General features: G+C 37.9%; 1 protein-coding gene across 1 annotated transcript in view; it reads left to right on the forward strand.

Annotated features, from left to right (window-relative positions):
• sorl1 (sortilin-related receptor, L(DLR class) A repeats containing) overlaps nt 1–12,611 on the forward strand; it is a 53,338-nt gene that overhangs the window by 21,044 nt on the left and 19,683 nt on the right. The window contains exons 7-15 of the mRNA XM_079610902.1: nt 4,193–4,294; nt 4,405–4,574; nt 6,676–6,862; nt 7,617–7,734; nt 8,774–8,847; nt 9,372–9,460; nt 9,569–9,747; nt 10,575–10,761; nt 10,872–11,000. Coding sequence (XP_079467028.1) covers nt 4,193–4,294; nt 4,405–4,574; nt 6,676–6,862; nt 7,617–7,734; nt 8,774–8,847; nt 9,372–9,460; nt 9,569–9,747; nt 10,575–10,761; nt 10,872–11,000 — 1,235 coding nt within the window. The remainder of the gene's footprint in view (nt 1–4,192; nt 4,295–4,404; nt 4,575–6,675; nt 6,863–7,616; nt 7,735–8,773; nt 8,848–9,371; nt 9,461–9,568; nt 9,748–10,574; nt 10,762–10,871; nt 11,001–12,611) is intronic.

Genomic DNA, 12,611 nt, shown 5'->3' on the forward strand with positions numbered 1-12,611 from the left:
GTACATTTTGTTCAAATGTTAGAGTGTTAGGCCTAAAAGGGAAGTAAGGTTTAGATGTTAGAATCATGGTTAGTTTAAAATATAGTTTACTATCTTATCTATTAAAAACCATCACATTTGAGATGCCATGTCAGTTAGGAACCTGTTTATGTACCGTAGATAGTAGGCAGTGAAGGCAGTTCACTAGGTTTTGGACCATATCCAAAGTCTGGCCAGTTGGACAACATTGATGTCAGTCTCTTTCTTCGGGTTTTTTTCAGTCTTTTACCCTCTTCTCCTTCCGTCACTGTGTCTCTCTCTGACTCACTCTTTTGCTCTCATTGTGTTGAGTCCCTCTATCTGCAGCCCGGCTAATAGGATTACCATAATGAATATCACAAGAGCCTTTGGCAGTGAGAAGCTTCTAAGACTAATTAAAGCTGTGGAAACCAAGGTCCTCTCATCTGAGGGATTTATCCATAATGTCATAGAGATCTTTAATAATAATTAAGTCTTTTCTCTTCTCAATCCTCACCTCCCTGTAGCCTTGCAAGCTGCTTTAGTGATAACCTGGTTTCAGGGTGTAATCTGAACTTTGATAAAGAAAGATGCTCATGGGAGAAGGATGGGAAGAGATTTTAAACACGATCTTGGCGTGTCAGTAGGCATTAAAGTGGTCTCGATTTAATGCGTTTAATTAAAATACCTCTTAAGAACTCTTGTGAATGTAGATCTTTAACCACACGTTTCCATAAACATCCTGTCAGTAAGTGAATCAGATGTCAGTTTGATAACAGTTTTGATGGGTTCGGTTAGACTGCTTCACACGAGGACTAATGCTGTAATACAGGAAGGGTTCAGTTTAGCTATGGTAAACAGCCAAACCCAAAGTTTGTAAGTGGGTTTGACTGATTCATTAAAAGAACCGACTCAAAATAGTAATTTATTCTTTGCACTGCTATCTGTTTTTTGCATGCTGCCAACAAATACAACGTAATAGCACGTTTTATTGTTTAGATTATCTTTTAATTGCAGACTGGAAACTCACAACTTGGACAAAATATTGTTTACTTTTTGCTGTGACACTACAGAATGCAGAACTTCCCACACTGTTCTTCAACATTGCCGCATCTACACATTCTCACTCATGCTTGAAAAGTCTGATCTCTCTTCCAGACTAAGCGATGAGAGGGACTGCCAGCACAGTACGGCTGTTGTTCCAGAGATAAATGCTTTCTCCACAAAGAAGGCAAAGTGACTCCAAAGCCAAATATTCATTGGGCCGGCTGTGCCAGAAACTATTCCATTCATGTTGCCATGTAAGAATGAAGGCTTTTATAGGCGAATTTTGCTGTCAAGTTTGTAGTCAGGGACACTTGGATGGCATGGCAGCAGAATGAGAGATGACAGTTTTCTCAGAGGAGCTGTTTGTGGATAACTGCTTGTAAATGGTTAATGATTCTGTAAGAGCTCAAATTGGAGGTTGGATCTAAGTGTCAGATGCAAATGGAACCTTGGGGGAAAATTTCCGACCTCTGACCACCTGACAAGATTGGTTAACAGCTCAATCACACAAAAACACTGTGCGTCCACCTGTGTAGCAACTCTGCACCTTCCTGGAAGGTGGCAGTTATGATGCTATCGAAATACAATTTATTTGCATTATATGCACCTTAAATTATGGCAGTATGATGTGGTGTTTTTAAAAATGAATTTATTATATTATATAGAGGTGAGCATAACTAGACAAAATTATAATTACTGTTAAAAATGTCCATGTCTTATTTACAATGTTTTCCTAAAAATACCATAGTATTATATAAATATAATAATACGATTCAGATAGTTTAAAATGTGTGATTTCCAGATTTAGAAAAATAATAAGTTGAAGACAAATTTAAATGGAAGTTAAAATTTTAATGGCAAATATAATGGTATATTTTTACTGTAAAATGTGAAATTTAATTGGCTAGAATTTTTTAGCATATAATAAATTGTATAGTATGTATATAATAAATAATGTATTTTCATAGCCAAAGTATACCACATATCATTTTTATTATTTCATGTTTGTTTAAATCCTTTTAAATCAAATATTCAATAATTCATAAGCTAATCAATACTTTTTTTAAACCAGTATGTATGTAATGTATTGGTTACACTATAACATGGTATTATTATGGTAGTGTGTCCAAGTATTGGCATTTGGATCTGGTTGTTGCAGCTTTGTGATTTGATTGTTGTTATCACACACTTTGCTCTCTTAAGCTCTCCCGGCAACACGTCTGTTTTCAAGAGATCTCCCTCGTCTTTGCTCTCTAATGCCAGATTGTGTTTTGGCTCCTTCCACAACACTGCAGTCTGTTCCTGGAGACAGCCGTTAACAGCGAGATAAATCAATACCGTGAATGGTGTGACTAAAAACGAGGCAGTGCGGAGAGCTGAGAAGGAAAACACTGAGGCCTTTGTGCCTTTAAACAAGGAAGTGGTTAAACTTGTTATTCAGGATGATGGTGCTTATAAATACACTTTTATCTGACAGGCTGTCTTCCTGTTGTTCTTACACTGACCCAGTAAATCCATGTTTACCTGTTACTGCTTCCATCTTGCAATCAATTTTGACCCTGCAATACAATCAATATAATTAGCTTTTATCCCGATTACTGCCTTTATCACCTCTAATGGTGTCTTTGGCTTTGTTTGTGCAGGCAGCACGAATCTGATTCTTAGACAAATTAGTTTACTACTTGTCTACACAGCAAGAAATCTGATCATTTTAAAGAAGCAGTTTTTGAAATTGCGTTTCAGTCTGAATGGCTTGATCAGATTTCAAGTAGTTTTTTGTCATTTGAATTCACTCATTCACTATGTAGTGAATAATATTGAATGAGGGGTTTTGACTAAGTGGTTTTAGACATATCTTGTGTCTCACAGCTTTTGTTTGATTGTATGTAATCTGTTTATTATAGAGACTGTAATTTACAGCTTATTTTTCTGTGTTTGTGGGGCTTTGTGAACCTGATATAAGTAACTCTTACTCACCCATGGCGTGATTACAGTGACAGGACAAGGGAAAGACTGATTGAGCAGCCTGGACTTCAACATTGATTGAAGCTTTGATTTCCTGAGGGGAAAAAGAACGAGTGATAGTACTCATCCTTTCATGACGCATTGCTTGTTTAAGACAATGCTAGACAGAAACATATCTAGGTTGCTGGGACTCACTGACTAGACTAGTTCTGCTAGCACCAGCGTTCCATCTCTTTTATCTTTGGTAAAACCAGCCGTTTTAGAAGTACAAATGAGTGACTGACAAATCCCCAGTAGTCCTTATTAGGTTATATCAGGTACAGGACCCTAGTGAATACAGCGCTGATGGGGCATATCCCTCCATGCTAATATTGTCTGCCATTCAGACCTCGTTTATAGTGAATATATGCCATGGTTTATGGTAGCTGATGGTGTTAGATTACCTTATAAAATATTTATGATTCTCTGCTGTTTAATTTTAATACATTTTATTGCAACATGTCCCCGTTTTGTGTAGCATTGGATAACGAACCACCTTGTTGCTGCATTTGAACTAGATATATAATGATAATCTGTTTAACCCAAAATACATTTTTAACATGCAGTTATTCACACTTTTCTACTCGATATATTCACTTGAATAGTAGGTTCTTTCATTTATTGTTTGGATATGTACTCAGTTTTTATTTATTTAATTTAATCATTCTAATGATTGTTATTCATATTAATTTAAAAACTTGAATAATTGTATTTAATATTAAGTTTTATATATTACATGTTAATTGTTAAATATTAAAATGATACATTTTAAATATTAAATGTAAAAATTTATTTAATTTGTTTTTTTTTACATGCAGTTACCAAAACATCTCTGCATAAATGTAATGCTATAAATGGCAATTATTACATTTAGAATAAATATAGAGAATATTATAAAAAAGAATAAATTATTCAGTAAAATGCATGTTACTTTTATTAATAATACAATATTGAAAATGCTTATGTTGTAGTTTATTGATCATATAGTTATTGTGTCATTAGATATAAATATTACATATACATGTTCAAATAAACTGTTTCAGTATAGGCCATAAAATGTATTATTGCTCAATCTCTGATTTGACAAATTGTAATATGTGATCTTTATTTGGGATGATTAATCTCATTGTTAATGTTTCCACAGGCGTTATTTGGGAGCCATGAGTCTCAGTCTGTCCAGCTGTGGGTTTCCTACAACCGGCAGCCAATGAGAGCAGCTCAGTTTAACACCCGCCACCCTATCACGGTGAGTGCCGTCAGCTTCGTTTAGTCTCGGGTAGATTTGTGGCCATGACTTTTAAAGCTTCATGTTGTTTTCCTGTCTTATGCGATTCCCTGCTCTCCACTCTCTGCCAGGAGTACTACATAGCAGATGCTTCGGAGGACCAGGTGTTCGTGTGTGTGAACCACAATAATAGTGTTACGCACCTGTACATCTCCGACACACAGGGCCTGTCCTTCTCTCTGTCCCTAGAGAATGTGTTGTACTTCAGCCCTGAAGGCTCTGGGAGCAACACGCTTATCAGGTACAGTTGAACATCACAGTGTGTGTGCATTTGTTTGAGTTGCTAAACACTGCTTGTCCACAGACACGGTGACCATTAACGGGATTTACCCAAGAAGGACATTCGTTTGTTGGTCCTGGAACAACATTTCTGTTAAACAATCATATCCCTAACCCTACTCCTAAATGCGTTGTATTGCCTTAGAGGTCAATGGTTTTGATCTCATTTTTAAAAATGTGTTTGAAGTCTCTTATGCTCAACAAGGCTGCATTTATTTGATCAAAATGACAGTAAAAACACTATTGTGAAAAATTATTGTATGTATAATGTATGTAACATTATAAAAAAAATGTACTGTCACTTTTAATCAATTTAATGTATCCTTGCTAATTAGAAGTAATAATTCCTTCATACTGACCCACAGTTTTGAACGGTAGAGTACATTTTAAATGAAAATGCTAAATAAATAAATAAATAATTACAATAACTTTTAACAAAATAGTTAATATTGAAGATTTTCTGCTAAATTAAAGTTTTTCTTCTTTTAGTGTCACTGAAAAAAAAGGACCAACTGTCTTCACTCTAACCATACAAGGTGTTTTGATAATTCCGAACCACCGTACAAGCGAACGCCAAAATCCAGAACTGTTTGGGTTCAATTGGTTCATGAAAATGAGTGATCTTCTTTTTAATATGTGGCTCCAGTATCGCTAGCAGAGCATCAAACTGAGCCACTGACATCTTGAAGTAAACTTTGAATCGCTCGGGATAATCGTGCAGCTCCTCGTCTTTGATAAGGAGGTGGAACTCTCCTTCTCTACGCAATCTCAGGATTGAATGAACCCAATATTTCCTCTTTATTTTTTAAGAAGAGAGAGGTCAAGAAAATCATCCTCACTGGTTAAAGACTCCATTTTGTATTGTTTTGCTATTTTTCCGCAACGGATTAATTATTACGCATCAAACTTAGTGTGCAAGTTTTCTGTGCGTGATGAATAGGAAAAATACGCATACGAAAATTTCGGACTCAGTGGTCGTAAGGACCTGTAGTCGAAAATGCATTTGGTTTGATTGCTTTCGTAGTGTAAACTCACGTGGCCGAATGCGTTCGAACAGCTACAAAAGATGCCTACTCTCCTCCTACTGACTTAATGCGTAAACATTATGGGAAGCGCGCTAGCCAGACAGGATTTAAACTTTGTCAGCTGGAAACCCAAAGTTTTGTTTGAAGAAGAAAAATGTCCCAAGCACAATGTTCTCTAAACATTCCTGATTTCTAACACGTATTCATCGTGTTCGATGTAGTCTTGCGGCTTTCAGAGCAGAAACGAAAGCTGCTGCTCTCCTTGTGTTTTTCAGTATTCTCCGGTCGCGTTCATATGTAAATTGCGCAAGCTTAATTTGTCCATTAGATCGAAAGATCTGAAAAAAAAAAAAACCACATACATTTACCCACCCATAGACCATCCCCTAGAAGTAATCAGGACAGAAGTGGTCGATAGTGGACAAAAGAGACGGATTAAAACACCAGGTGTAAACGGGTATGTGTCTGCCTCGTCTACTGGTGATCCGATCGACCAAAACGCATTTTAATACCAGATGTAAACTGTGCCTGAGAGCCAACAACCATGTTGAGCCAGGAGCACATCCCACTTCAATAATTCACATTAAGCCCCAGTCTCACGCAGCTCTGGGTCTCGTCACCTTTACTTGAACTCTTCTCGGTTTAGTGACGGCCCCTCATCTGTGCTGTAAATCCGTTTTTGGCTCCGCACGTCTTAACCCATAAGCAGGTTAGTGAGGTCTCGTCCCTATAAGGCAAGAACTATGTCTTCGCCCACCGTTCCCTCTACTCACGCTGTCAGTAGAAAAGCAATCCATCATTCCTACACGGCTTCCCAAGGACATGCTATTGTTTTACTCTGCGGCAGAGCGGGATCTCACCCACAGCCAAACCACTGAGCTCAGCACGGCCGCCTGAGAGCAGAGACGCAATTACTGCAGTGCGGAATGCAGATGAGATGCGCTTGGCTCGCGCGCCATTGGCATTTTCAGAGAGCGCCTCTCTTGGCAGATATGAATGGCATGGCACATGAAATTTTTGTGTTTGTGTATTTGAAAGGTACTTCGCCAACGAGCCGTTTGCAGATCTCCACCGGGTCGAGGGGCTTAGGGGTGTGTTTGTGGCCACTCTGATCAATGGATCAGTCACCGAGGACAACATGCGATCAGTCATCACGTTTGATAAAGGAGGAACCTGGGAACTTCTGCAGCCGCCAGACAGCCTGGGAGGAACCATAGACTGCCAGGTAGTAGGGATGTTGGTCCTTTTGGCTACTTTAGTACTAGATAAATCAGCCAAGTACTCAGGAGTAAGGAGGATTTCACTGTTTCGTCTTTCTCATTTTTTTTAATAATGGTCCAACATATAAAAGTGTGATCCTTGTGACCCCTATGTTTTCATCCATTTAATTTAGCTCCTATTTGGCACATGCACATCAGAGCACATCCTATGTTGATGCTCTTTTTATACAGATTTTACCCTGAAACTCACTATTTGCTCTTCAGCACAAGTTGCGATCTCCCTCTAACCATTCAGACCATTCACTACCCAAAATGCCACTGTTACAAGTATTCATGATTGATCATTGCTGGCATATGTGATTACTAGGAATACAGCGATATTAAATATCGGGTTGATATAGGCATTTAAATTTTTCGGTTATTTTGTATATATATTAATTTTTCATATATATACGTTCTTTTGTCCAAAAAAAATACGATTGAATAAAAATGAATGAAAATAAAACCCTTTAAATTGTGCTCATCCCCGACCATGTCCACTTTTTGCATGCTTCTTGTATACTTGACACCAAGCATGTGTTTATGGCACTGTGGTTTTGTGTTTGCAAAAAGTAAATTAGAGTAGCAAGTTTTTCATTTGCAGCAGGAAGTAGATTTTTTTTTTATATGCTTGCGGTGAGCTGTTTGTGCTCGTTTTATCTTTAGCATTACCATACTCACTATTTCTCTCTCTCTCTCTCCCCCCTCTCCATCTATCAGTTGGACAATGGCTGTTCCCTGCACTTGGCCCAGCGGTGGAGTCAGCTGCTGAATATTCAGCTGCGCAGGATCCCTATTCTGTCTAAAGAGTCTGCACCTGGTCTCATCATGGCAACAGGTGGGCCACATGACCGCCTCTCTGCTTTGTGATTAAACGCCTCTCGTATGTGCAAGAAAGAGGAAATACTAGCACTACAGTGTCTCTGTTCTTGTTGCTCTGCTCTGCTCTTATTAACCGAGTGCATATAGGTCCCTTCAGAGAATGCGGTACACACTGTAATGATAGGGAGCGAGTGCATGAACCCGACTTCTTGAGTTCCTGCCTGGCAGAAAACATTGATTTTTGCCCTCTTTGCCCAGTTTGGAAGGCACTTCCTCCCTCTTGTATCCCTCTCTCTCCTTCTGCCAGCCACTGCCAGACCTTTAATTAAATGATTATTAGATAATCTGCATGCATGAAGATGAGAGGCACAGGAGGCTTGTGAAAATGTCTCCCCGTTTCGGCTGCTATCGCTCCAGCGCAGATGTGATAATTATTTGTACTTCACCCACTGGCTAATTATCACGTACAAACACACCCTCGCACTCGTCGACTTAGCCAGCCGAGAGCGGCCTCGCCACCTCAACATTGTTCTCATTGCAAAAAAAAAGGTTAAGTGCTGCATATCTCTCAATTAGATTCATGTAAATTAAGTATATTACACCCCAAATTAATTAATGACAATGTCTTTAAGAAAAGGACAACGAGGGTTCTGATTTCAGGGCTGGGAAAAGAGAGGTGACAGGCAGTATCCGCGTCTGGGCTTCTTGTCACAGTGGCAACACTGAAGCATCTGACAAACACTTTGTTTCTTGTTTTTTTTTTGCTTGGTTTTGTTTCTCTTTGTTTGTGCTAATGTCCTTTTATTTTGATCTGAATCTTGAGTAGGCTGTCTTTCACTGTTTTCAGGGATGCATTAGCATCTACACCACAATTATGTTGTGGTCAACATTCGGTTTACATCACAGCTCATATAAATACCGAATTTGTATTTAATGCTGTCCTTTTGTCAGCTGGTCACTTGATATCATTTGTAATTGGGGCCTGTGAGTTATGACACCTTATGCTGTGTAAATATTGACTGTCATCTTTCTTCCTCTACTTTTTTTCTGTACAGGTACTGTGGGAAAGAATCTGGCCAATAAACCCAATGTGTATGTATCCAGCAGCGCAGGGGTCAGATGGAGAGAGGTGAGAACTAGTTTTATCACACACTATGGCCTTTCTCTGTGATAGTCAGTGTGATAGTCATTATCATATTGATTAATTAAATTAATAAATTATTTATTTTATACATTTTGCTTTAATTTCTCTGATTTGATGTTTTTCCTCAGTTGTATTTTTGCATTCATTTAATTTTGTATTTATTATATATATTTTGCTTTCATTTCTCCTGTTTGAAGTTTTTCCTCTGTTTTTATTTTATTTTTTAATTACTTTTAATATTGCAACACTTTGGTTTAACTTTTGTTGCTTTTAAATGTTAAGTCATTATTTGAACCCATTTCACCTTTCTCTAGACTATCCAATGACTTTTTCGGTCATGTATTATCTTACTTAGGGCACCATTTGAGCCAGAATGCCATTGGTTCCCCCTTTAAAAAAATGGTGTTCTACACTGCTGCCCAGTACAATAGCACTTATTATATTCCCAGACTTTTTGAAAAGCATAGCAGCGTGTGTTGTTCCATGTAACAGATATGCGTGTTCTTTAGGCCCTGACTGGTCCTCATTTCTACACCTGGGGAGATCACGGAGGGATCCTGGTGGCTATCGCGCAGGGCGGCTCCACCCAAACACTCAAGTCAGTTAGCTAGCATTTAAGGATCTAATGTCGCTGTTCTTTTAGTAAAATCTGTCATCCGGCTTTAGGATGTTACTGATAGCTGTGTCTTGTCTTTTGCTGGCTCAGATTCAGTACTAATGAGGGGGAAACCTGGAAGGATTTCCCGTTCTCCGAGCAGGATGTATATGTGTACCAACTGCTGACTGAACCGGGTGAGAAGAGCACCATCTTCACTATCTTCGGCTCTTATGCAGACCAGAAACACAGCTGGCTCATTGTGCAGGTCAACACTAGTGATGTGCTTGGTAAGAGAACGATGCACTTATCACTGGTACACCACCCAAAGCACCCTAGCAACCACTTTGTAACTACCCACAACATCTAGCAAAATCCCTATCAGCCAACCTGAATACTCTATAAAAACACTAAGAAAAATTAATTAATAATTTATTAACCCTGGTGTTATTCTAATGCCGAATGCCCTTCTTTCTTTAATAGACCACAAAAGGGTTTTTAAAAAATGCCCCGCTTGTGCTCGTCCATATAATGGTAGTGAATAGTGACCAGCGTCAAGCTTTTAAAAAAAGATGCAAAAGTATCACAGAAAGATCCGTAAATCCTTTTGTGGTCCATAAAATAAAGAAGGGCATACAGCATTATACCAACAACAGAGTGAGTAAATTATTACTTAATCTTTAAAGGGTTAGTTCACCCCAAAATTTTTATTCTGTCATCATTTACTCAACCTCAAGTTGTGAAAGAAATTCATACAGGTTTGGAACAACTTGAGGGTGAGTAAATTAAGTAAATGTTTTTTGGGTGAACTGTCCCTTTAAGGACACCATTGCAACAGTATAGCAACCACAAAACAATTGTTTAGCAGCAACCACCCAGAATGCCCTAGCAACTGCCTAACAGCCAATCAACCACACTTTCAATGTTATATATACAGTATTATCCAACACTTAACACTGAATAGATCCTCAAGTGTTTCAAGTATATCAAGAGTAAATTACCTTTAAATTTAAGACTTTTTATATTTTCAGTCAATGGTTTGTCAAGCCTACATTCTAAGTTTGTTTTGGCAAACTGTCCTTTTTGTGGTTCTACATGTGATGTTATGTGTGCTTAGGTGTGCCGTGCTTGGAGGCCGACTATAAACAGTGGTCTCCCTCTGACGAGAGAGGAAATGGCTGTCTGCTCGGCAGAGCGATGGTGTACAAGCGCCGCTCTCCTCACGCCACCTGCTTCAACGGCGAGGACTTCGACAGGCCCGTCACTCTGTCCAACTGCTCCTGCACTCGTCAGGACTATGAGTGGTATGAGCTGAGACCCCCTCGGTCTACGTTTATCTCATGTTGCCATTGTCTTCACCTGAATACACAATCAATTTTCTCCATTTCATTGGCTCTTCTCTCTCTGTTCCCAGTGACTACGGGTTTAAGCTGAGCGAGGATCTGTCTCTCGAGGTGTGCGTACCCGATCCTGAGTTTTCTGGAAACCTGTATGCCCCACCAGTTCCCTGTCCGGTGGGCACAACCTACCGCCGCAGCAAAGGGTGAGAATGTGGTTATCCATCCTGGCTAACAACCATTATAATTATATACTCTACCATTCAAAAGTTGGGTGTCAGTAGGATTTTTTTTTTTTTAGTTTTTTTTTTCTGCAAGGATGCATTAAATTAACCAAAAGTTACAGTTTAGACATTTATAATGTTACAAACGATCTCTATTTCAAATAAATGCTGTTCTTTCCGCAAAGAATTCTTATAAATGTATTACAGTTTTCGCAAAAATATTAAGCAGCACATCCGTTTTCAACATTGATAATAATAAGAAATATCAGCATATTAGAATGATTTCTGAAGGATCATGTGACACTGAAGACTGGAGTATTGATGCTGAACATTAAGATTTGACATTCCAATAATAAATTACATTTTAAAATACATTAAAACAGAAAACGGTTCTTTTCAATTGTAATATCATTTCTCAATATTACTTTTTTACTGTATTTTTTTGTAAATTGTAGCCTTGGTAACCATAAGGGACTTCTTTCTAAAACATTAAAATATCTTAACGACCCCAAACTTTTGAACGTTAGTGTATTACCAATTATAAAATATACAACTCTTTTTATGTTGTATTATCTTACAATACTGAACCAGAGTGAATGTAATTAATTATTTTTCCCCTTGTCACTAATATACTTGGTCATAGATAAATATTAACTCGTCAAAATAAGACTTCTACCAGATTGTTTATTTTCTGAAAATGTAATTATATGTATTTTTTTCAACTTCTGAAATGAGTTGGCTGATTATCAACAGTAGTTTTGTTATATTAAATTAGGTGGATACTTACAAAATATATATATTTTTCAAGCTTACTGTTATTATTATTAGATTGCAGAGGTCACTTTAAAGAGTATTTTTCTCTCTATAAAGCCAAATCACATCTGCTGTGATTCAGTGCTGTAAAACAGCGAAACAAAAGAGAGTCCAAAGGGGTGAATCCTCATTATAGGCTCTGTGTCCTTCTGGATACGGATTGTTAGCCGCCGCCACCATCAGCATCAGCAGCAGCCCGGGAGCATTATTAGATCTGCCACTGCTGTCTCACCATGCATCTCTCCTCTCATTATCTGCAGTCGAGAGGAGAGGATTTATTTAGAACATGGACATGAACCGAATTTAGCTGGATGAGTTTAGATCTCTTGCTCAGTCAGTTGAGATGTGAGCCGGAGGAGGTTAATTACTATTAAAAATGATTCCTGGGAAAATGGGGAAGTAATGTTAATTACGATTATTTAGGGATGCTCAAATATATTAGAACTGTATCTGTTTTCAACCATTTGTGTTATTTAACATTTAGGACAGTTTATGCTATTTATCTTTTGTATTTCACTGTGGAACTTAATCTAGATCTATTTAAAGGGATATCGAAAAAATTACTACTGAGATTTAACATTTTTGAGACCACTCTAAAAAAATCGCTTGCCCTTTAAGAGCATGTTTATGAAAACATAGGTATGTGCTGATAAAGATATTTAATTATTCTTATGCTCACAAAAATCCATCAATACTGCTGGTCCTTGAATTTATGTGTTTATTCATTTAATTTCCTACAGTTCAAATCATGGAAAAACAAGAATTAGCATTTTCAAATAA

This window comes from Phoxinus phoxinus (genome assembly GCF_949152265.1).
Source record: "Phoxinus phoxinus genome assembly, chromosome: 4".
NCBI lineage: Eukaryota > Metazoa > Chordata > Actinopteri > Cypriniformes > Leuciscidae > Phoxinus > Phoxinus phoxinus.